The 27,077-nt window shown below is 37.5% G+C and overlaps 1 protein-coding gene across 1 annotated transcript; it reads left to right on the forward strand.

Annotated features, from left to right (window-relative positions):
- Positions 1 to 23,403: 23,403 nt before the first annotated feature.
- On the forward strand, positions 23,404 to 26,251 carry LOC148526471 (olfactory receptor 6B9-like). Its single transcript, XM_088470131.1, has 2 exons — positions 23,404 to 24,330; positions 26,192 to 26,251. The coding sequence occupies exons 1-2, from the start codon at positions 23,413 to 23,415 to the stop codon at positions 26,249 to 26,251; spliced, it is 978 nt and encodes a 325-aa protein (XP_088326257.1). The 5' UTR covers positions 23,404 to 23,412.
- The last annotated feature ends 826 nt before the right edge of the window (positions 26,252 to 27,077 follow it).

The following is a 27,077-nucleotide window of genomic DNA, read 5'->3' on the forward strand; positions in this document are numbered from 1 at the left end:
TTATTGAATCTTTTATGTGTTATTTTGTGTACATTTTTTTGAATTCATTGATTGAATTTGAATTAAAATTATTTGCTTATTATTTTTACTTTTTCTCTTGTATTTGGAACATACTGTAGCTTTAAAATACTCCAAGTTCATCTAATGAAAAATCTACATAATTTAAATCCACACATTAGTCCTGATGCAGAACTGGACTGACATTTATTCAGCATACAATTTGCAAATTGTTACCAATGTATTTTTTTTACTCTAACAATAAATTAAAGATGTGATTTGCTTAGATTCCGTTTAAAAAAATGTGCATTATTTATTACTAATATTGAAACATTTATAAGCTAAAATAGCTTCATTTTTTTTTTTGGGGGGGGGCGGTTATTTTTCTTACATATAGAATGCTTCCTAGCCAATTGGAATGTTTAATTCATGTTTAATTTAGTTCTGCATTGCTATCACCACTGTCAAAGGTGCGTTGTTCATGTCTACTGGTCACAAGTAAGCCTCTTTGGGATGCTTGATGCAGAGGTGAGATGCCAGTTCAGGCTCACACCTCATGTCATCATAGAAGATTGTGTAGAGTGTTCTACTGCCCGTGATCAGCTTCTGCACAGCGATACGACTGCAGTAATGTCTTAGTTGCAGCTCTTATGGGCATTCCTGTGATTTTTCAGGAATTTTATTCAGTTTATTCTAGGGGTGAGCGGGTTCGGTTTTACTCGGTTTTACCCGGATCTTTTTATTGGCTGTCACCGAACATGTGTTTTGGATAGCGAATAAAATCGAGCCAAATTTGCGGTAAAGTGGCGATAAGAACCGAGTAAAACCGAGTAAAACCGAACCCGCTCACCCCTAGTTTATTGATTTGTCATTGGATAAGAAACCCTTTTTGCAGACTAAGCACACATATCACTCAATTGCTCAATTTTGTAATGTTATGGGGCAGTCATCGATGCAAGTGTAGCCTATCTACCATCAGGAAGAAATTATTATAATTTAAAAAAATGTAAGAACCAGTAGATTTACCATTCTGTATATGTACAGGCTATACATGATGCATCTTTCCTCTTCCCTCTTAAACTTTGTAGTAGCATTTGCATGATGAGGTGATCAGTGATATGGCAAATATTATCAGGGATGCATTGTAAGTATTAGAGTATATTACTTTTCTTTTACAGGTTGTTTAAATTCACTTTTATCCTGTAAATATTGATGTAGACAGAAAATAATATTTGAAACAATCCTTCATTAATTTTCTTACATTTCACAATGATACTAATTGATATCAAGTACTTTTACTTGAAAAATAAAAAAAATCTTTTAATTTCTCTCTAAATCAATACATTGCAGAGGCTTTAAAGTTTGTTTAAGATATAGTTAAAGTACACATAGGTTATTATTTCTAAAAATCTGTTTGCTTTACTTGGAAGAGATAGTGCTTACCCTGACAGAAAATCTCTCTTCCTTCTTCTTTTATATCCATCCACTGAGCAACAACTTGCATACAAGTCAGCACACACTGTACCACCACTAGAGCAGCCATTGAATGTATATTCAGGCATCCTAAGCCCCTGAACAAGTCACCAATTGTTGAGCCTTGTCCAGTCTGAATGAGTTCTTATTAATGACCTGTACGTTGTGTGCAACATTACTGGTTTGAGGGCAATTTTTTATACCGTAGGACCCTATTTAGAGTAGTATACAATGCAGATGTTCAAATACTGTAGCTAAACAGATGCACCAAAATGGCCCACCTTATGGACGTGCTATGGGAGTGCCATGGGCAAGTTGCTGTTGCTTAAGTGTTTGTGTAGGCAGGCACTCAATCATTCACTTTAAAGACCATGCTCAGATGGAACAGCTACACCTGCTATAGGGCTGGTGCAAGTTTCAATGGTGAGACTTATGGTGGCATGTAAGTATGCACCAGGCAGTGCATAGGTGCCTCAGTCCTTGCATGTACAGTACACCTGGGGAATACTTTGTAGCAGCATTTGCATAAAGTTGCAGATGGGCAACCACTTACAGACACAGCCGCGTCTGCGTCCACCTCTGAATTAGCCCCATTATCTCTAAGGACCTGAACACAGTCTCCTTGCGCTTTTGTTTCTGTGCCTGCTGCTGTTGCTGGCAGTGATAGAGATGCTGAACTAAGATATCCAATGAAATTGGCCAAAGAGATTAATCTGCTCATCGAAGAAAACCAGGGATTTTAGAACTATTAGTTATATTAGTAGTTATAAAATATATAATGAAACACAAATGATTCATATTTTCATTTCCATTTTCTAATTGTAAGTAAAACATCTAACAGTTTATACTAAGGTGTACATTAATCCAAAATCAAGTTTATGGCGAGATTGCATTCTCGTGTGTTATGCCTGTTTTTCTGACTCGTAAATTTACTAACACCAAACTCAGCTGAACAAGAAGGAAACGAACTGCCAAATACATGCGAATTCATAAAAATGATGAAATACATCATCAAACCAACTCACAAGTACACTATTTTTCATAGAAGGCAATAGATTTTGTGAATTTACCAAGAATTGCGTTTTCAAACTCCCACGTAAAACTCACACCAAAATATACTTTTCAAATAGACTACCTCTTGACCAAGGTTGCCATATCCAACCCTTTACTAAGCAACAAATGAATTACACAGGTTTTGTGGATGGCTGACTTCTAGGGGTATACTAACTACAGGCTATAGTTATTATATAACTAGAAGTCAGCCATCCACAGAACCTGTGTAATTCATGTGTAGCTTATTAAAGGGACGGATCTCCCAGTCAACATTTTCATGGTACCTAACTCAGGTAATGGTAGCATTTCAGCCACTATCTGCATCTACTTCCATTGCCAGGAGTCACAAAGGCATGCAGTCAGGGTTGCTTTTATAGCATTGTGGACATGCCTAATGTACTTGGTGCTATTGACTGCACACACATTCAGCTGAGACCACCTAGGGCCAGGGTTTATGTCTACCTTAATAGGTACCATGCTCATTCAATAATGTACAGCTGGTGTGTGATGCAAAAATGAAAATAAAGAGTGTTGTAGTGGGCTATCATGTCTCATTTCACAATGTATTTATTCTTAGCCAGTCATCCCTCCATAATCACTTTGAGGCCAGACAAATGGCCGAGGGATGGCTATTGGATATGTACATATTTCCCTGGCACTTTACTGGCTACATACATGCTTATATGTTAACATTTTTTATGTGTTTTACTTATAAGTGATTCTGGGTATGGCTGTCCTGGCTTCTTACTCTGTTGTCACTTCTGGATTCTCCTGCTGAACATAAGTCTAGGTTCCGTTGTCTTGATCAATTGGGTGGCCTTTTGTTGTATTCTTGTTTAAAAGTAAGAAACAGCAAAGCAACACCTGGCACTTAATCATTAATCAGTGCAATAACTTTATTACTTGCTGTTTTATATTATAGGGAATACTCAACCCTTATAGAGACAAAACAAGCCAAGAAAGAAAGCACTAGTAATCAATATTTTATGGTCAAATATCAAATAAAATCACAAATAAAATAGTGACATAAAATAGAGACTGGTATTTAAAAACAATTTATGCTAACATGATATTATAAAATGTCCCAATACAGGAATTTGTAACTCTCAGATCTATTGAAAGTCAGTTTTATGTATCATTAGGATTATAAATTGTTTGGTCAAAGTGAAGAACACTCTCTATCCATTCACTTAGAGATATTTTAATGTCCCGTACTGGCCAGGAAAAATAGGTTATCATAAATATGTTTTTTATTCATCAAATAAAGGTTACTCTGATTATTGCAAACTCCTTGAACATGTCCTTTGACAGCGAAGTGAACTCACAGTGATGTGCCTCCCAGCTGAAGTTGCAGTCATAATATGAAGCCAACTCTGGACTGGCAAAACTTTCCAACACTGCAGATACTTCCCAGAAACTGTGTACAATATTCAGCTGGTGCAACTAGTAAGCTATGCATTCTGGCGAAAAAACTTTTTTTATGCAATATACATAAAAAATATTTCACTTAGGTGATTGTTTGCTATGGGCACTGTGTTCTGGAATACACTTTGCTACTATTTTCACTGTTTCATAAAATGACCAATACTTTATTATTAGTCACCTGCTTCAAATTTTTTTTTTTACTAAAAGTTTGAAATTTGGTAAATCTAAAGCAAGGAAACATAAATTTTGGAGCAAAGGTTTGTTTATGGTGTAGGCCTAATTGTATACAATTTTTACAACAGCAATATAAACTCCACAAATTTTTTTGTTTATCCTTGAGTTGTGTCATTTCTATCTCTTAGGTTTTTTGGTTTCCTTTTGTGCCAAAATTGGCATGTTAGTTCGAAGTGAGTGTTTGGCTAACATACCTGTTTATACATTTTTGCATCAAAATACATTTAAACATTGTATTAATAAATAACTTTAATGTATTGTAAGCGTACATAGAAATTTTATTTTTTGACACATAAATATGTTTATACACATAATGACCATACATAAACTGGTGACATAATGATTAGACTTTTGTAAAAAAAATTATGCAACATATAGTAAAGCCTCATTTTTTTTTTTGTTTAAAAATGTTAACCGCCACACATTTGTGTGTAACCCAAAATTTGTCACAACAAACATATTGGGCAGCACGTAAACAAATGAACTGTTTTTTTATTTTTTTAACAATAATGTTTTTTTATTTGTGAATTAACTTCTTTTAGAAACTTTCCCTAGGTGGCACCTTTCCACCTGACACAATTGCATACCACTTCATGTGCAGGCTGTACGTCTTGGTGGTGTGGTGACAGGAGTATTTGGCTAGGAAGTGCCCCAAGATTTGTGTGCCTATATTTAAAATTGTGCCATTAAGGTTATGGATAGCATTGTTCTGGTTTTCCATCAAATGTAAAAAAGTTGCATTAAACGTATTATTTGCTTCATGGTACCAATCTTAGTATTCCTGCTTTACTAGAAGTGTAGCTTGAAGTCTGCTATTGCACTCTCTAATCAGGTCCAGGCAGTTGGCCATTCGGATGTGTTGCACTGTTTGGCCGGAGATGGATCGATTGTGCCTGTGTGAATGCTTATTTAATATGTTTATTTGGATTCCTTTAGTTGCCAGAAGATGGGACTGCTGCTTCTGCTACTCTGCCAATTTGAGTAGTCTGGCTGTGGAGGAGGAGGAGTAGGGGTTGCCTGGAGTACTGGTGTTGTCTGTTCCTGTGTCTGGTGAGTTAGCATGGATGAAGTCACAGGTACCATTGTTAGAGTGAACATCTCATCTTCTGCCTCCACAGATTCTACACTGCAGATGTCCTCTTGCGAATCTGCAGCAGTGTCTTACAATCTTACAACAGAAAAGTGGGTAAGTATTGTTTGCATAATAACAAATGTAGTATCTACACAAAAGTCTTCAACAAAAAAAAATACGTGTACATGGCTTCAATAAACTGTTACCTTTTTCATATCGGGACTGTGGTGAGAATGTTCTTTACAGCCTTCAATTAATTAGAAAATAGCACGAGTATATACAGGCAAAGGGTGTGCAATAAGTGGGACACCACACACAGAGTAAATACACATACTCCCAGATATGGACACACTTTGTGTATGAGGCCATGCAAACACTGTTTAAAGGGGGCAGGAGGGGAAGTGATAGAGAAATGGAATACAGAATCATCAGAAGTGAAGCTGAATGTTTTTTGGGTTAATTGTACTTGAAATTACTACCCCCTCATGAATTCATAATATCACTTACAAGGGGTTTTAGCCGCAGTTAGTTCCATGGTAATATCTAAAGGTCAGATGTAGATAAATGATGAATAATGTATTCTTTTTGAAATTTGGCTCTAACATGAGTGAACATGTAACCTGTCATGAAATTAGAGCATCATATAATAACTGTTTTTACGGTATGAAGTGTAATTATTAACGCTCACATTTGTTACTATATGTTGGATGGAACTTGTCTATTTAAAACCAATGTATTCTATGAAGGGTGTCTCCTTTCATTATGACTTTAATAGAGAAAGTGTATCCATACAGTACATGTATGTAATTCCAGATAAATAAATTGGTATGCTGTTTTAATGTGATCTGAGCGTACCTGTTTATATTTTGCTATTTCAGGGTAAATAAAACTGTGTGTGCCCATGATGGTCAGCGTAGACTCACAGATGAAGTGTTGCTTATTGACCAACACTGTTATCCACACATAAATGTCTTTCTTCTAAGTCTAGCTGTTTAAAATATTTCCATTAGCCAGACTCAACTCATACTCCTTAAACATACTATTATGGCATGGTCAAATGATACTAATGTGTTTTTTTGGCTAAATGTAGCACTGTCTCATTTGGGGTGCAAAGGGTTTTGCTGTTGATAGATTAGTGAAATAAATACATTAATAAGTCAGAATTCTGATTATGTAATACAGGTTTATTATATTTTTAACTATATAAAATAATATGAAAACAAACATATTGGGCCAAATGTAATAAGGTGAGAGTTTAAAAAATTGGAAAGTTTTCTCACACTTTTTAAACTCGGCCAATGTAATAGAGTCCAAGGACAAAGCAACAGACCAAACTCGCATGTTTTTCAGACTCAAAAAACTCTCACAAATTAAAATCTTATCCAGACGTTTTCCCATTTTGGAAATAAAACTCAACCAATGTGAGAGTCTACTACTAAACTCTCACATTTTCTAAACTCTCACCCTATTACATTTGTCCCATTGTGTTTATTAGTTGTCCTTTAGAAATTAATGTAAACAGGAGCAATAGTATAAATTACTATTGTTTACATCTGAAATGTGGACACATGAATGTATACTATGTGGTTGAGTACAAGTCAAAGCAATGAAACCTTCACAAATATACTGGACAACACAATCACAGAAGCCTGACATTAGTCAAAATTGATTACAAAAGGACACATGTACAATAGTTGTTCCTAAAACTGCTACTGAACAACACATCCCAGCATGGCCGGACACAAATTCCTCATAGTTTCACAACAAGACTATGGAAGGCCATGTTGAGATGTATAGTGAAACCCTTTGCTTAATGTGTTTGACTAAGGAATTTAAAGACATCCCAAAACTGCAAAAAAATGTTTAACACACAACAAAGAAAACAACGGGAAATGTTCCTAGAACCTGTACTGTTACAATTAAACAATGACAAGATTATCAACAAACTCTGTACAATGACAAATTAACCAACTATGACAAATTCCACAAAGAAATCATCACTTAAAAAGACATTTTAAAATCCAAACTACTACAACATGATAATGGTGCAAAGAGAAATACACGTCTGCATTCAAACCCAACAAAAATCAACAAAAACACCACTTTACAGTATTTTAGCATTAATTATTGTATACATAACTACAAATTGGGGCCAAAAAAAAATGAAAAAAACAAGCCACATGGCCAGTTACCAGGGCACCTGGGGGCATCTGTATCCTGGACACTAAGATGGCTGACAACCTCAAGTAGGATCACGGGCTTGATTGCATCCTCATAATCCAGGCAGTCAGCCTGGTATGGAGAACCTATGTATTTTTATCCTTCTTGCCTCCATCACCATCTTGATTTTCACCCGATGTTTAATGTTGGAAAACCTCTTTTTGCAGTTCTTCAATGATCTGCAAATGCTTCCCTTTGCATTGACTGCACCCACAACCGCCACCCAGATGGCACTCATGTGACAAGTCGATGTGCTCACAGCCTTATGTCCAAACAGCAGATGGTGGGATTTCATGACCTCCTCAACAAGGGCCATGTTCTCCTCCACAGAGAATTTCACATTGCACCTTGTCTTGGTTTTGCTCCATTTTCTGGGCACCTCATCATTGCTGCCTTTATTGCTCAATAGGGTCTCTTGAACAGCAACTTCCTCTCCCTCCACCAAGCACAATCGGTTCCACTAGCCAAAAACTCTCCTACACCACTAAACACACTCCTCACTGTCCCTCTGCAAAATAAAACCAACAAAACCTTCAAAGGTCAGGCTGTTTGGGGAATTTTTATATGTTTGGGCAGTGCACATGACATGTGACTACTTCAACCAATCAGAACATGTTTTTAGGATGATGCATGCATTCTCGTGCGTGATTTAAAAACTCACTTCCATGCTCATGCTTAATTATCAGTGCACTTGTTTTTAAAACTCATGTTTTCATGTGAGTTTCATTTCCTATGTGTTTTGGACAAAACTTGCATAACAAAACTTGTTTGCATTCACCATTGGAAACACGATTTACTGAAACTTGAATCTTGTTAATTTTGCAAGTTTGGTCTGTGAGCTTGGGCGAACCTGCTCAAGTTTATTTTCGCCCAAACTTGATTCTTAGTAAATTTACCCCTAAGGGCCTGGTATTTATATTTTTAATTTTATCAGTTATGTACACATAGCCATATAATACATGCTACAAGAACATTATGGAGAGATGAGTTTTCAAATAATTTTGCCATGTTAAGTCCCAAAAATTTCAGAATTCTTGATGGGTGCAACACAGATTTTCCCATACAAACATATAAAGCATAAAGTCAACCAAATTTATTTAATCACATTTGCTAAGAAAAACATATACTCTGTTTTATAATTTTAAATTATGTACAGTAGGGAAAAACTAAAATTATTTAAGCTAATATGATATACATTAATTATAGAAATGTTCACATACAGCAACTATTAACATGTGAAAGTCATAATAATAATAATAATAATAATAATAATAATAATAATATTTATATTTAGTATATATGCCTATTTTTTCTGTGTCGTCAAAAGTTAAAAATGCAATTTTTTTTATATGGTAGTTATAACATAAAAACATGTTCAAAACAGTTACTATGATACAGTTTTTGTACACAGACAGATGTGTCTTTATTCACTTAGCCTCAAACCCATGTTGTTGTTGTTTTTTTAATTGAATGTTTTAAATTTGTTTTAACATAAAAGCCTGCACAGACCGTAGAGAAATGTGCAGTGCTTTCTTCAAACTTACTTGTCAGTGGCAGGACATTTATTTTGCTGTGAGTTTGCAGCAGCTTTAAAACCTGCCAGTTTGTAAAGCTAGGATTTCTTATCCAGTAATTGAAAAAAACATTCACAGTGTTTCAATATTCATTTCTATTTCGATGTAGTTTCCCATCAGTATAGATTTTATTAAATCTGCAGATCACAAAACTGATCACAAAACTGCCAGGATTGCAAAACCCACTTTTAGTATATATTGCCCTAACTATCCGTGCAGCAAAAATATTCCCCTGATGCACTGCAGCTTTTCGATATTTACATTATTCTGTTATTGTCTTTATTTAAATATTTTTATTAAGGTTTTGGTTTTTAATTCTTTATGTTTAGTTATTTCATTTTCATTTCCAAACCTGTAAACCTGCTCGTTAATGCAAATATCTAATCAGCTTAATCATATGTCAGAATCTCAATGCATAAAGCATGTAGACATGGTCAAGAGGTACACTAGTTGTGTAGTCCAAGCACAACATCTGCAGAAAGACAACAGAAGAATATAATGTAGAATTCTATTGGTAGACAATTAAAATGATCTGGCCCTTCGCAGGCATTGCCAGTTTTAAGAGATAATCGGGTTCGGATTTACTCGGATTTACTCGGATCTCAAAATGGCATTTTATAGGCTATCGGCTATCACGTGTTTTGGATAGCCAATAAAATAAATCTGAACTAATCCGAACTTGTGGTAAAGAGGTGATAAGAACCGAGTAAATCCAAACCTGCACATCCCACTTAAAAGAATTTACACAAATAATAATGTAGTTTTCTATTTAACTTGACAAGCGATAATGAGTTTTAAAACTGGAGCAAAACTTGTTAGATTCATGTGTGCCAGCTCCTATTTCACCTTTAATCTTCATACATGTTCCAGATAAAATTCAGAACAAGCCAATGCACATGAGGGCCTCAGGAAAGGAAAAACAACACTGCTGTTCTCTGCCACTTGTCTATACTGAGAAGAAGAGGGACACCTTGTTAAAAATAACTTGAAGAAGAAAAGGACACTTTAATTTGGTTAAGTTCATCTAGGTGAGCAAGTGTTTTCTCCCCAAAATTAAAATGATAAATTGTTCTTTCTTTCTGTATTACAATGCTGCTCATTTATTATTGATGTTTTTATTGCTAACATTTTTTAAAGATTGTTAGATATATATTGTTCCTTTAGACTCCCTATCTGTAGACTAGATGAAAAACAATTATACTAGGAAAAATATATTTTTATATAATTCACTCACCCTGTGGTTTTCCTCAGCTTCATAATCTTAGTCCAGTTGTTGATTGGAAATTAATAATTGGATTATCACATAGATTAATAAATGTTTTGTTTTTCCAGTTACCATTGACTTCATACCTTTAGAGTAAATGACAAAATTTTACTAGAATTCAGGAAATTCTTAACAAATAAATAAACAGAAAGAGTTGCTTGCTATGCTGTCACTGTAGAGTCTTTTTTTTAAATTAGGTATATGTATTACTTCTCATTGTACCTAAACAGAACATAAAAAGAAAATGTAGTGCTGTAATCTTATATTATTTAATCAGCTAATCATGTGTTAGCAACTCAATACATAAAGCATGTAGACATGATCAAAAATTACACCCAATGTTCAGTCCAAACACCAGAATATGGAGAAATGGGACCCAAGTAATTTTGACTGTGGAATGATTGATGCCAGACAGGGAGGGATGAGTATCTCAGAAACTGCTGAGTTTACACAAAATAGTCTTTAGCAGTTACAGAGAATGTTGTGGAAAACAAACAACATCCAGTAAGATGACAGTAACGCAAATAACCATGTATTACAACATGAGATGTCCGGTTCTATTTTCCTGAAATACGAACACACCCGAACTTAAGGGTTCCTAGTAAAATAGAGTCCCAGTTCGTAATCACTTTGTGGTTCTGAGTCAAACCGAGTCCCTGTTCAGTTCTGTAGCCAGTACGGAGCTCAGATTTTGGATTGCATGTAAACAGGTATAAATTACATAATTTTAGCTGTTTTATTGATTTTTTAACACATTTTTAGAGATTTTTAAGGGATCCAAAACCGAATCCAAACCAGAACACTTAAGGATAGTTTTGCTAAAACCACACAAACACAGTGATGAATGAGAACCGAAAGAAATACCAAAACCAAAACATTTCCCACATCTCTAGTTACAACAGTGATATGCAGCAGAGCATCTGTGAATGCACAGCACAATTAACCTTGAAATGGATCTAATACAGCACCAGATCACCACATCTTTCCAAGAGAACTATCCATTAATATCAAGTATTCTACCTTCTATGTGTAGTATGTTTGTATAAAGGGATTCCAAATCACTTATTAAATGTAATAGCTAGATTTTCTTTTAAATGAATTAAGTAGACTAAGTAAACTAGTAGTGGCTCTCAAGTGGGTTCAGAGATTTGCAATTTGTGGTTTTTAGAAACATATCAACACAAAATAAGACATTGGCCATCAGATACCAATATCAGAGTTTATAGCCCTGCTCCCTAGAGGAGAAATGTGGGAACTAGGAACTTAGCAAATATCATCACACTTTCCTTGTCCTTCAATATCCTCCCAATGTGTCATGGCATTAATACATATGGAGCCAAGCTTATTGTAATGAATAGTCCACCGTGGAAAAGGATCAAGTCAAAAATATATTGTGCAGACTTTTAGTAGTAATGGAATTAACTGGGAATAGCAAAGTACATTTAAATTCATTGTTAAAATATATATATTCCAAGTCTTAAAGTTCACAGCGCTACTATACTTTCAATGTGATGCTATTTTCACATTTCAGATCTACTTCATGTGGAACAATGTATCGCTAGGTGCTTTTAAATAGATTAAATGCAAACATTTAAACAAAGTGACATATGTAATAAAGACTGCCCAGTGTCCTCTCACACTTATTATTATGTACTGTAACATATAAATGAACCTATCAGTAATACTCCTTTCAGACATAAACCGTGGCTTTAACCAAGCTTGGGCCCTGGACACTGAACATGGGTTGAACATGGGCAGCACAGATGGTGTAATGGTTAGCATTACTGCCTCACAGCACTGAGGTCGTGGGTTCGATTCCCACCACGGCCCTAGCTGTGCAAAGTTTGTATATTCTCCCTGTGCCTGCGTGGGTTTTCTCCAGGTACTCTGGTTTCCCCCCACACTCCAAAAATATACTGGTAGGTTAATTGGCCCCCAACAAAAATTAACCCTAGTGTGAATGTGAGCATGTAGTAGGGAACTTAAATTGTAAGCTCCACTGGGGCAGGGACTGATGTGAATGGCCAACTATTCTCTGTAAAGCGCTGCGGAATATGTGTGCGCTATATAAATAACTGGTAATAAATAAATAATAAATAAATTCCCAGGTCATCACCCTTCACACTGGACCCGGTCTTCCAGAGACACGGGTCTTCCTTTTATAATAATTAACTATGTTCTTCAGATCACATCTGACTGGATTATTGGAAAAAAGAATATTGGTTATGCTGTCTGCTCCAAATTTGTCAGACACATAGTGAGGGGCAGAACAGTAAAACATCGGGCATGTGATGCATATATCTGACTTCGTCAGCAACATCGTCTATCAGCAAGTGGGACACATACTGACTCACAGATCTGTTACACTGCCAGCCAGAAATATCTGCATATGACAGCACAAGAGTTTCTATACAGTCTAACCATGGCAGCTCAGCAATAGCAGTACCGCCATTGACTGCACAGGAATTTCACGCTGTCAGTACAGCCACCTGCATATGGCAAGACAACAGTCCCTGCACAGTCAAACAGCCTAACAACAGTCCCAAGAACCTGACTATTCAGAGACCTGCTACAGTGTCAGCTAAGTTACCTGCACATTGCATTAGAGCAGCCTCTACACAAACAAGCATTTCCATTCCATCATCATGTCACAGAAAACAACATCTTCATACAAAATAAGGTCCGAAGTCTCTAGTTCCTCCAAATCTTTGTCTGTCAGCAATGCAGCCATAATTGCACACACAAAAGCGTAAGCTGCAAAAGTGTGGGCCAACATTGCTGAACAAGAGATGCAATTGAAAATAGAAAAATCACGTTTAGAAGCAATTAGTGAGAAGCTCACTGCAGAGAAGGAGGCATCAGCTGCCGTAGCTGAAGCAGATTTCTAAGAGTCTGTAGAACTCCCCGATATAAGGAGGATCAATGTGCTTGATGCAGAGCTTGGATCACAGAATTCATCAGAATATGTCAGTCAAGCATCCAAAATGGGCAGAAGACCTCAATCAGTACAAAACATGCATTCAGATTTCATCAGTGAAACAAGCCAAACACAATATGCAGCGCCCCCACTAGTCAACAGTGAAGTGCAAACTTGCAAACAAGAGAATTCTAGACACAGGGAACCCACGAGGGACAACAAAGGCACAACTACCTGTACACAAAAGTGGTATGATACAAGCCAACAGGAACCATACAATCCTAACAGGTATGACCACGCACCATTTATCCACCATGTTAATGCACAATCAGCATCTCCTAGAGCCACTCAAGACACATTAGACTTTGCCAAGTTTCTTGCTCGCCGTGAGCTGGTCACAAAAGGACTCTCAAAGTTCAATGATTGCCCCTCTATCAAAACTTGTAATCAGAGGGTTAGGCCTTTCACATAGCGAAGAGATAGACCTTTTTATTAAATGGCTTGGGAATGAATCCGCTGAACATGCTAGAAGGATAAGAGTGATAAAAAAAAACAATTTCCTGGGCAAGGTCTATTCATTTTCATGCAACACCCTGCCTGCAGTTTTTGCTAACCGGTAACACTTTGCTACGAGCTATTGTGTACTCACAACACCCTGCCGACAGTTTTTGCCTATCTGGGATGACTGTCATCTGCTGTTGAACATTATTTTTACTGTGGTTAACTTATCTGGATATACGTACATCATTACCCCATACAACGATACTAGTGAACTCTTCTGCATCACTGGATTTTTCATTTCTAAGGGACTGTAGTCCTGAACACCCAGCCTCAACTTTTTGTCCACCAGTTGTCACTAACATCTACACACCATTATCAGTGTGTACATACAGATTAATATGGACATTAACATTTGGTCAGTTCTTAAACATTAGATCCTACTCACTTTACTACCACAGAGCACTTAATCTGTCTATTTTTAACTTCTTTAATTGTGCAGCACTATCACAATGAAGTCAGACACCAGGGACAACTGTTTACTGAAGGAGCTCTACGATCAGATGGGTTCTGGATTATTGGAGTGAAAAGGTGTGTAAGTAACACAATTTTCAAATGTATTACCTGTCGCTGACTTTGTGGTAGTTCTCAAACTCAAAAGATGGCTAATCTTCCAGCAGACAGACTTAGTACAGACCCTCCTTTCTCTAACATTGGTCTTGACGTATTTAGCCCCTGGACTGTCATCACATGACACACTAGAGGAGCAAGTGCAAACAGCAAGCGCTGGGCAGTTGTATTCACTTGTATTCAGAGCTGTTCACATTGAGGTTATAGCATCGATGGACACTTCAAGCTTCATCAATGCCCTTAGATGCTTCATTGCAATCGTTGGCCCTGTAAAACACATCTGCTCTGACAGAGGTACTAACTTTGTTGGAGCAACCAAAGAATTACAAATTCCCTCAAACATCAACACTTCAGGTGTAGAGAGATACCTCAGTGAGCAAAGTTGTACATGGACTTTCAACCCGCCTCATTCTTCTCATATGGGAGGTACATGGGAAAGGATGATTGGCATAATACACAGAATCCTTGATTCCATATTCCTACAAGTAAGTACTGCAAGATTTACTCACGAGAGTTTAACAACTTTCAAGGCTGAAGTCTCATCTATCATCAATGCCAGACCTTTGACTTCAGTTTCTAATGACCCAGAAGATCTGCTTCTGCTTACTCCTGCTACTCTTCTTACTCAGAAGACTGGGACTAATTAAAATGACAATGGAGACAAGTTCAAAGTCTAGCAAACACCTTTTGGGACAGTTGGAAAAGACAATATATTTCTACCCTGAAGCCAAGGACCAAGTGGTAAGTTGTCAAACCGAACCTAAAACCTGGTGACATTGTGGTCGTCAGAGATGCCAGTCACAACGTAATGAGTGGCCTTTAAGTCTCGTCACCATATATTCCCAAGCAAGGATGGGAAAGTTCGTAAGGTCGAAGTCAACATCTGTAAGCAACGAAAGATTAAGTTGTTTCTCAGACCAGTGTCTGAACTGTTCTTATTGTTACCTACTTAGAGTTTAAATTTGTGGTATTTTCAATACCAGACGGGGAGTGTCATGCCTTCAGCATAGGGTTTATGTTACATTAATAATTTTAGCAGCCCCACCTAGTGGTCAGGACCGTAGCATCTTAAATCTGATCCATTTTGTCCATCCTAACATGCCCTAGCAGTCTAGCAATGCATTCTGGGCTAAAGGAGCTGTAAGCAGCCATTTCTTATTTTCACATGGTCCCAGACAGACATCTCATATGCTCAACCCTGTTATAGCATTCGATGGTGAGTTTCTAAGCTTTAACTATGCCATCATAGATCTGCTTAGCCAGTTATGTATGTTAGCTGTACTATGTCACACTGCAGCCATACTTTGCTTACTGTATTACTTCATGCTATTTGCATATTCCATGTTATGTATATGTTTGCCTTGCAGTTCCATGTGCATATTGTAATTGCCTTTTTATTGTTTACATTTACACTTTTACCGCTCACACTCGTTCATATGCACGTATCTGTGTACATTCATACAAGTTCCTCTATTGAATAATAAACTCAGTTCTTCAGATAACATCTGACTGGATTATTGGAAGATAGAGTATTGCTGTCTGTTCCAAATTTGTCAGACACATAGTGAGGGGCACAACATCGGGTTTTAATTAAAGCTGAAACCCGATGCATGATAAATAGACATTTTTTTACTGCAACATGATAGCAATGTCCTGTCCATTGGTAACCATTGGGTTTGATTTAGATACAAAAAATGTCAGTAAATTAGCTACAAAGTCTATTTTAAAATGTAAGTGCCATGTATTCTGCAAAACTTGTCTGTGTCTTTTTAGTTGAGGAGAAAACCACAAATATTGTTCTAGGGGAGAGATTTCCTGATTTGAGAATGGTGGATGGTAATCTGTGAGTCCATTCCATAGCATGAAAAATTTTGGACCCCAACTTCACAGTGGCGTAGCATCTCCATGGTGGCCTAAAATGCACAATGGCCATTCATCCTTAAAATTACTAATGCTTCAAACTTTTGAAGGCATCCCTGCTGGTAACTGCCTGGTCACAGATCCCTGCCAAGCATGTCTATCTACATCAGCCATGTCATGATATATTATGCTGACCAAATGATATTAAAACTTTCTGCAACAAACAGTGGCACAACAAGCTTGCCTCTATTTGGCAACTTTGATGTTAAAAGGGAGCGATATCCCACATGTCTAGTGGCAACCTTAGAGTATTCCCTTTAGGTAAAACATAATCCTGTGTAAAAAATAAAAGAACACATCACACCAGTCTCATATCACTAACATGTGTTTGGTACTTTCTTATTTAACAGACACACTGAATCTTAATCAGCAGCTAAGTCAGCACTTAGCAACAATGTGATTTATCAATTTACTTCTAATATGCTTAATACTACCAGTTGCAAATCACCCCTGCATTTATACGGAATAATTGATTTTCAAAACAGGGTAAGTTTACTATAATAAACCGATAATATATGATACAATAAAATAGATTGAATCACTATGGGGGTTCTTCTACTTGTAATTATGTTTTAGTAGTAACTTCACATTTTTACAACTTGTTTTGCATTGTAACTAATATATCATGGACTTGTTCCCTACATACAGAAGCCAGAACCTCTTGATCATAGCACCACATTATAAGAATACACAGACATGCAATTTAATTCTTACATCTATATACAGAATGGTACAGCTTATATAACATTTTGACAGTGCTCACAATTGAATTGATGTATTTTATCTCCTATGAACTCCAGCATTGCTCACAAGTGACTTACAGTAATGTATTTTATCTTTCATACACTCCTCTATATGACCTATTTTCAATATTAAGCTTCTTCCTTACATGTAGTACAGAAGACATAACTTTCTAAATAAAGAACCACATTACAGGAATACACATACATTTCATTTAATTCTGAATTATTACACCTACAGTACTGTATGTGGTAAATGTTCACAATGCACACAAATTACTGAATGTATTCTGTCTTTCATATATTCCTGCAAATTACCTATTTTAATGGATAGCAAGACAACATTAGGATAATACATGGAATTTTGTTTTTGCAATACTGTATGTTATAGACAATCAAACAATTAAATTTAAGTAGGTTAAAAGTCACTCATTTAATTGTTAAAAGATTAGAGAATGCACTTAGGTTTTCCTCCTATGATGCAAATAAAGGACTTTGGGCTTTATTGATAAAGCGTCGACTTCTGTAAACTGCCATTGCTGGAGGGTTGGATATGAAAATGTAACATGGCCCGAAGTGCTTCACACTGATTGTGAGTGCTGCTTTATATGTTCACCTCCCACCTGCTAGGAAGCAGCAGCTCACAGAAGCCGCCACTTTGTAAATAAAACCCATCATCTCAGGAGGCACAATATACTGGTACAACAGAGAGGATGTTCTCACATCAAATTCTTAACAAATAAATAAACACAACGAGTTGCTTGCTATGCTGTCACTGTAAAGTCTTTTTTTTTAAATTAGGTATATGTATTACTTCTCATTGTACCTAAACAGAACATAAAAAGAAAATGCAGTGCTGTAATCTTATATTATTTAATCAGCTAATCATGTGTTAGCAACTCAATACATAAAGCATGTAGACATGATCAAAAATTACACCCAATGTTCAGTCCAAACACCAGAATATGGAAAAATGGGACCCAAGTAATTTTGACTGTGGAATGATTGATGCCAGACAGGGAGGGATGAGTATCTCAGAAACTGCTGAGTTTACACAAAATAGTCTTTAGCAGTTACAGAGAATGTTGTGCAAAACAAACAACATCCAGTAAGATGACAGTAACACAAATAACCATGTATTACAACATGAGATGTCCGGTTCTATTTTCCTGAAATACGAACACATCCGAACTTAAGGGTTCCTAGTAGAATAAAGTACCAGTTTGCAATCACTTTGGGGTTCTGAGTCAAACCGAGTCCCTGCTCAGTTCTGTAGCCAGTTCGGAGCTCAGATTTTGGATTGCATGTATATAGGTCCAAATTACATAATTTTAGCTGTTTTATTGATTTTTTAACACATTTTTAGAAACTTTTAAGGAATCCAAAACCAATCCAAAACCGAATCCAAACCAAAACACTTAAGGGTAGTTTCGCTAAAACCACACAAACACAGTGATGAATGAGAACCGAAAGAAATACCAAAACCAAAACACAGGGGTTTGCCCACATCTCTAGTTACAACAGTGATATGCAGCAGAGCATCTGTGAATGCACAGCACAATTAACCTTGAAATGGATCTAGTACAGCACCAGATCACCACATCTTTCCAAGAGAACTATCCATTAATATCAAGTATTCTACCTTCTATGTGTAGTATGTTTGTATAAAGGGATTCCAAATCACTTATTAAATGTAATTACTAGATTTTCTTTTAAATTAATTAAGAAGACTAAGTAAACTAGTAGTGGCTCTCAAGTGGGTTCAGAGATTTGCAATTTGTGGTTTTTAGAAACATATCAACACAAAACAAGACATTGGCCATCAGATACCAATATCAGAGTTTATAGCCCTGCTCCCTAGAGGAGAAATGTGGGAATTAGGAACTTAGCAAATATCATCACACTTTCCTTGTCCTTCAATATCCTCCCAATGTGTCATGGCATTAATACATATGGAGCCAAGTTTATTGCAATGAATAGTCAACCATGGATAAGGATCAAGTCAAAAATATATTGTGCAGACCTTTAGTAGTAATGGAAATAACTGGGAACAGCAAAGTACATGTAAATTCATTGTTAAAATATATATATTCCAAGTCTTACTGCTCACAGTGCTACTGTACTTTCAATGTGATGCTATTTTCACATTTCAGATCTACTTTATGTGGAACAATGTATCACTAGGTGCTTTTCAATAAATTAAATGCAAACATTTAAACAAAGTGACATATGTAATAAAGACTGCCCGGTGTCCTCTCACACTAATTATTATGTACTGTAACACATAAATGAACCTATCAGTAATACCCCTTTCAGATTTAAACCCTGGCTTTAACCAAGCTTGGACCCTGGACACTGAACATGGGTTGAAGCCGGAGTTCCAGTACTTACCCCTCTTTCACACCTGGATGATGGACCCATGTCATTCCCAGATCATCACCCTTCACACCGGACCCGGTCTTCCAGCGACCCGGGTCTTCCTTTTAACAATGGATTCTTGGAGATGATGTCATCTCCAAGTGCTACTGTTCCTGCCAGTAAAGACCTTTTAGGCATGAGCTGGGTCATAAACAAATCCTAATGTGGCAGAAAGGACAATGTATGGTGTTCACTTTTTTTCCTCAGATGTATTTCTAGTCAGACTACTGCAAGCAAAGGGACAGTTCCCAAAAAGCATTAGCTGGGGAAAACATCTATAAATGTGCCAAACAGGCACATATATGCAAGTAGTACAGATCTGCTCAATCATAAGTTTTCTATTTTATTTTAATGAGTGTACCATAAACTGCAAACTCACACTATAATATAATCTATTTCCAGACTTTTTGAGGAAATCCAGCCTTGGATAACCAATGTTAATGTTATTGAAGGGGGACCTCATGCAATGTGTCTCCATGCTACGCCATTATCCCCCCAGGTGATTCAGCCTGGTGCTGCTAAAGGGAAAATAGGGGGAACCCCACACTGTTTTTCCCCCTATATTCCCATACCAGCATAGGATGAGAGGTCAGGGGCTGGTTATGGCTTTAGAGGATAGCCCAAGGCATTTTTATAAAAAAAATAATCGTTTATGGTAGTAACATTTTACATCCTATTGATATGTGCAGTGTTTTTGTTTGGATGGGTTCGCCCCCTTTTTTATTTTAAATTCTATTTGCCATTGGTTTTGAACTGGAAAATCAAAACCAAAGGCATTGAGAGCTGCAAACGCCGTCTGACATCGACGTCTGGTTTTAATTAAAGTTGAAACCCGATGCATGATAAATAGTCATTTTTTTACTGCAACATGATGGCAATGTCCTGTCTATTGGTAACCATTGGGTTTGATTTAGATACAAAAAATGTCAGTTAGTAAATTAGCTACAAAGTCTATTTTAAACTGTAAGTGCTATGTATTCTGCGAAACTTATCTGTGTCTTTATAGTTGAGGAAAAAAACACAAATATTGTTCTAGGGGGGAGATTTCCTGATATAAGAATGGTGGATGGTAATCTGTGAGTCCATTCCATAGCATGAAAAATTTTGGACCCCAACTTCACAGTGGCCTACAATCTCTATGGGGTCTAAAATGCATAATGGCCATTCCTCCTTAAAAGTATTAATGCTTCAAACTTTTGAAGGCATCCCTGCTGGTAACTGACTGGTCATGGATCCCTGCCAAGCATGTCTATCTACATCAGCCATGTCATGATATATTATGCTAACCAAATGATATTTAAACTTTCTGCAACAAACAGTGGCACAACAAGCTTGCCTATATTTGGCAACTTTGATGTTAAAAGGGAGCGATATCCCACATATCTAGTGGCAACATTATACCCCTTTTACACCAGAGCTAAAACCTGGGTTATTGCAGGGTTAACCCGGGCAGCTCCTTGGTGTAAAAGGGGTCAGGGTTGGATCGCCGGGTGGAGTGACCCGGCAATCCAACCCAGGTAAATAGCAGGGTTTAACACGGGCGTAGCCAGTGAAACCCTGCTGTGTGTACGGCGCACTCCAGGTCTTGATGACCTGCAGTGCGCCACAAGCCGGCCGACTGGTCTGCTTCAGTGGCGCTTGGAGATGACGTCATCTCCAAGCATCCACTTTCACGCCGGAAAAGCCAGGTCTATGCAGACCCGACTGCGGTGTGAGCGGCGCCAACTCGGGAATATCCCGAGTCGGCGCCAGCTTAATTCCGGGTCTGATCCAGTTAGGAACCCTGTTCCAATTCCAACTCTGGGCCAGACCCAGAATTTTGTTGCAAAAGGGGTATAAGAGTATTCCCTTTAGGTAAACATAAACCTGTGTATAAAATAAAATAACACATCACACCAGTCTCATATCACTAACATGTGTTTGGTACTTTCTTATTTAACAGGTACACTGATTCTTAATCAGCAGCTAAGTCAGCACTTAGCAACAATGTGATTTATCAATTTACTTCTAATATGCTTAATTCTACCAGTAGCAAATCACCCCTGCATTTATACGGAATAATTGATTTTTAAAACAGGGTAAGTTTACTATAATAAATTGATAATATATGATACAATAAAATAGATTGAACCACTATGGGGTTCTTCTACTTGCAATGATGTTTTAGTAGTAACTTCACATTTTTACAACTTGTTTTGCATTGTAACTAATATATCATGGACTTGTTCCCTACATACAGAAGCCAGAACCTCTTGATCATAGCACCACATTATAAGAATACACATACATACAATTTAATTCTTACATCTATATACAGAATGGTACAGCTTATATAACACTTTGACAGTGCTCACAATTAAATTGATGTATTTTATCTCCTATGAACACCAGCATTGCTCACAAGTGACTTACAGTAATGTATTTTATCTTTCATACACTCCTCTATATGACCTATTTTCATTATTAAGCTTCTTCCTTACATACAGTACAGAAGACATAACTTTCTAAATAAAGAACCACATTACAGGAATACACATACATTTAATTTAATTCTGAATTATCACACCTACAGGATGTGGTAAATGTTCACAATGCACACAAATTACTTAATGTATTCTATCTCTCATGTATTCCTGCAAATTACCTATTTTAATGGATAGCAAGACAACATTAGGATAATATATGGAATTTTGTTTTTGCAATTTTGTATGTTATAGACAATCAAACAATTAATAGCTTAAAAGTCACTCATTTAATTGATAAAAGATTAGAGAATCCTCCTATGATGCAAATAAAGGATTTTGAGCTTTATTGATAAAGCGTCGATTTCTGTAAACTGCCATTTCTGGAGGGTTGGATATGAAAATGTAAAATGGCCCGACGTGCTTTACACTGATTGTGAGTGCTGCTTTATATGTTCACCTCCCACCTGCTGGGAAGCAGCAGCTCACAGAAGCCGCCGCTTCGTAAATAACACCCGTCATCTCATGAGGCACAATAAACTGGTACAACAGAGAGGATGTTCTCACATCTTGTTACCTAATTTTCCTCTCCCCATCTTCCCCAATACCCCTGTCACTTCCCCACTTTGCAGTAATTGACTGCAGAGTGAGTGCAGTATGACACGAGTCTCATGTGCACCTGTCTGCATTGACAGCTATGTGATGACTGACAATAGGTGAGATGTATCTTTGAGAGAGCGACCAATCAGCTTCTAGCTATTATTTTTCTAGCACAGTCTATAAAATAGCAGTTAGAAGCTGATTGATTGTTATGGGCAACTTCTCCACTTTATCTGTCTTGAAGGTTTAATACATCTTGCCCATTGGGTAGAAGATTCAGGACATGAAATGGAGAGGACATGTTATCCCTCTTTAGTCTCTGCCACTCACCCGTTCAGTCCCTGCGATACAATAGTGAGTGTCCAGCAATCGGAGCATAGGTGGACTACAGTTACAGGGTCTGAGTCAGAGGTGCATGTGACTGCGTCTTTTGCAGCAAAGTCACTGTGTCTTTATGCTTATGCCACAGCCAATGGGACTTGTACAGAGACACCACCGGTTGTGACACTAATCCACCACTATGCACATTAAGATCACCATCAGTCGCATCAGTTTCACCCTCGGATGCACCATAGGAGATTGCACCAGCCTTCATCTCAAAATAGCCGCCAGGGTCAGTGCTGGCCATGACATGCCCACGTCTGGTTAGTCATCCCCCTGTCTCCTCACTGAAATCGCCTCTCTCTGTGTTAAAATTCATCCTGCAGCTCCCAGTGGTAACCATCAGAACACATGCGCAGTGCGTCTCGGACACATACGCAAACTGAAATCAGCAGCGTGCGACATTAACACTGTACCCACCTCTGAATCAGGCCCACAGTATACTCTATGTACCTGACAATCAGCGATATTGATCAGAATGTAGGTTTTTAATGTGTTGGGATTATTTTTTCACAGTTACTGGAGTGGTCAAGGATGAAAACCTATAATGGTAACAATATCACTGAATTCATCCTCATTGGGTTTCCAACACGACCAGAGTTGCAGCATGTTCTCTTTACTGTCTTCCTCATTATATATATTTTAACTGTAACAGAAAATGTGGTCATTATTGTAACAATTACACATAATATGAAGCTTCACAAGCCGATGTACTATCTTCTTTGCAATTTGTCCATCTTGGAAATATGGTATGTCACAGTCACTATACCCAATCTTCTGAATAACTTTCTGACCCAGAATAACAAGATATCCTTCTTGGCTTGTATGGCACAGTTGTACATTTTTATATCTTTGGCCTGCACTGAGTCTATACTTTTAGCAGTTATGGCTTTTGACAGGTATGTTGCAATATGTATCCCTCTCCGTTATACAGCTATCATCAACAATACTCGCTGTCTGCAGATGGCAGTTTGCTCCTGGGTGTCGGGGTTCTCTTTTGCTATGGCTAAACTCAGCTTCATTTTCAGATTGTCATTTTGTGGCCCCAATGTTATCAACCATTTTTTCTGTGATATTTCTCCAGTTTTGAACTTGGCTTGTACTGATATATCCCTTCCTGAGTTGTTGGATTTCGTCCTGGGCACCATCATTTGTTTTGTACCTCTGGCTATTATTAGCTTCATTTATGTGTGTATAATTCGGTCAGTTATTATTATCACAAACACCTCTGGGCAGAAGAAAGGATTGTCTACTTGTGCTTCACATCTTGCAGTAGTTGTTATCTTTTATTCAACAACTATTTTTATCTACGTAAGGCCAAAAATGATTAGTCCATATGATAGAAACAAATATATTACTATATTTTATTCAGTTTTGACTCCTCTTTTGAACCCGATTATCTACTGCCTTAGAAATGCAGAGGTAAAACAAGCACTGAGGAAGACACTCAGAGTATGTCAATGGCAAAAATAAATGTTACATTTGCTGTTTCATTTATATATTTATTTTGATAATTCAAACTTTATTATATTATGCATTGCATGATTTAAAATGAAGATATGATTTCTTCAAAGGAGAGGAGCAAGAATAATAGTTAGTATAATATGTGCTGCTAGTAAATTTGCATATTATATCAGGTTACATAAAAACACTTAGGGCCTGATTCAGAAATGTACTGTAGGCTAACCCGATGATTAGCAGAACAGGTCCTGCGATCCTGAACACAATTCCCCCAAACCACTGCCTGACTGACAGGCAGAAGGGTTTGGGGGTGGTGTGGGGTTGGGAATGGCGTGTGTTCCCAGAAATGGGGGCTTATCTCCCCCATTTTCTGGTGGTGCTGAAGTCAGGGTCTGTGTCCACGGATGCAGACAACCTGACCTTCCAAGCAGCCAGGAGCTTGGCATCCTGCGTAAGAGGCTTACTCAGCTGACCAATGCCAAGGAACATCACAACCCTCGGTCGCGATGTGATACCAGTCACAGTGCTGAGTTTGCAGTTGCTGACAGGAGACGTCTATTCTCTTCGGACGCCTCCTGCAGCATTAGCATTTTAGATGGATAGTATTACACAGTCACTTATATGCACAGTCACTTGTATTACACAGTCACTTGTATACAGCTGTGCAATACCCTCCATCTCTAATGTACAAATGTACAGTATCAAAACCTCACACAATGATCTGCAGATAGCATTACTGTTATGCATCCTTACTTGTAGATATGCTTCAAAATTGTATTTAAGTGGATTTGAATGTTTAGTGGCAGTGCGATCATAAGTGATACACATTCATGGGCATATATATATAAATGGGTGATTTTATGATCATATAGACATTATCACAGCAGCGGAGCACAACATCTCAGCTACGAAGAAATAAAAACAATTTCTAAGAATATAATACAAAAAAAATAGATTCTTCTGAGTTAAAATGTAATTTTATTCCATATGGTAGAGTGTAAGGGTTGTGTGTGTGTGTGTGTGGTAACTGTAATACTGTAGTCAGGACTACCCTGAGTATACTGTGAGTGGAGCAAACTCAGGATGCAGTATTTAAGATGATGAGGTAAAGAATAAGAGAAGTGTATGAATGTAAAAGGTATGGAAACAAATTTACAGCATACAGTCATAAAAAATATTATCTGTTTGACCAATCAGCAAATACATTTAATATAACGCAAATCATATAGTCTTAACCTCAACCATCTAGTTTTCCCAACAGGTCATGTTTTGAGGATTTCTGTATGTGGAAGCAGGTGGTATAATTCCTGACCCAACAAAATAGATTAAACCCGTCTGTGCATGATTAAAGAAATCCACAAAACACTACTTTCTGGTACCTGAGGACTAGAATTAAGAAACCCTGCTGTAAATTATATGGATATTAGAAGCCACAGATGATTTGTGTTACCATATAAAAGAACAGGAACTCACAGGTTGTAAGAGATGACATCAAAATTAACTGTTCACTTCATACACATTTATTTCCAGGTGATTATACAAATATATATAAACAGCATTGATGTATTATAAAGATATATATATTCATTATACTTATGTATTTAAATGTAATCCCTGCTCTAAACTGCCTGGATGCCTATAGCTTATAGCAGGGTTAACCAAAGATGGCGCCTCCCATGGGCTTCTCCAAGATGGTGGGCAAAACTGCACATGTGCAGAAGAGGAGCTTGTGACCAAGAGGAACAAGGGAGCAGGCTTGGGAAGGAGGGAGAGTATGCTCCTGCTAGTACAAAAGGAGGAGAGGCAGTGCAGCTAGCTAGAGAGAGGAGTGTGAGACCCTGAGAGATGGAAGAGTCTACAGTGGCCAGCAGTCAAACTACTGAGAGAGAAGGATAAGGGGAGAAGTGTCTAAGTGCTTGACAGAACAGAGGGGGACACCAAGTCACTGAGGTGCAGCCACACAGAGTGTAAGACCCCCATCCTCTGAGCACAGTTGCTGTTGGTGGCAACAGTCAATAGAAGAGAGATAGAGTATCCGAATGCTGCACGTCATCTTGTCAGCCAGTCTGTACCTGTAAAGGCTACTGGAATAGAGTATCTGAATGCTACACCTCACACTGCTAGCCAGCCTTTGCCTGTATTGGCTACTGGAGTTAATAACCTGAACGCTATACTTCACACAGTCTACCATCCAATAGCTGTGATTGCTGGAATCATTTATTTGGAAACAGCACAACCGGGGGTATATTTACTAAAAGTCGATTTTGTTAGATATTTGGTAGATGTTGGGTTGATTTTTGGTCTATTGTGTTTCAGTGTCTAAATCACACATTTACTAACAGATGATTTTGACATCTTTTTTTTTTAAACAATGTCAAAAAATCATCTCTAAGTGAATGGGTGATTCAGACCCTGAAACACAAAATTGACCAAAAACCAATCAAAATTGACCAAAATCGACCTTTGGTAAATATGGGCAGCACAAAAGGTGTAATGGTTAGCGTTACTGCCTCACAGCAATGAGGTCATGGGTTAAATTCCCACCATGGCCCTAACTGTGTGGAGTTTGTATATTCTCCCTGTGCTTGCATGGGTTTCCTCCGGGTACTCCGGTTTCCTCCCACACTCCAAAAATGTACTGGTAGGTTAATTGGTTCCCCACAAAAATTAACCTGTGTGTGTGTGCATGTGGTAGGGAATATAGAGTGTAAGCTCCACTGGGGCAGGGACTGATGTGA

The sequence above is a fragment of the Taudactylus pleione genome, unplaced genomic scaffold (assembly GCF_031769625.1).
Source record: "Taudactylus pleione unplaced genomic scaffold, aTauple2 ptg000095l, whole genome shotgun sequence".
Lineage (NCBI taxonomy): Eukaryota > Metazoa > Chordata > Amphibia > Anura > Myobatrachidae > Taudactylus > Taudactylus pleione.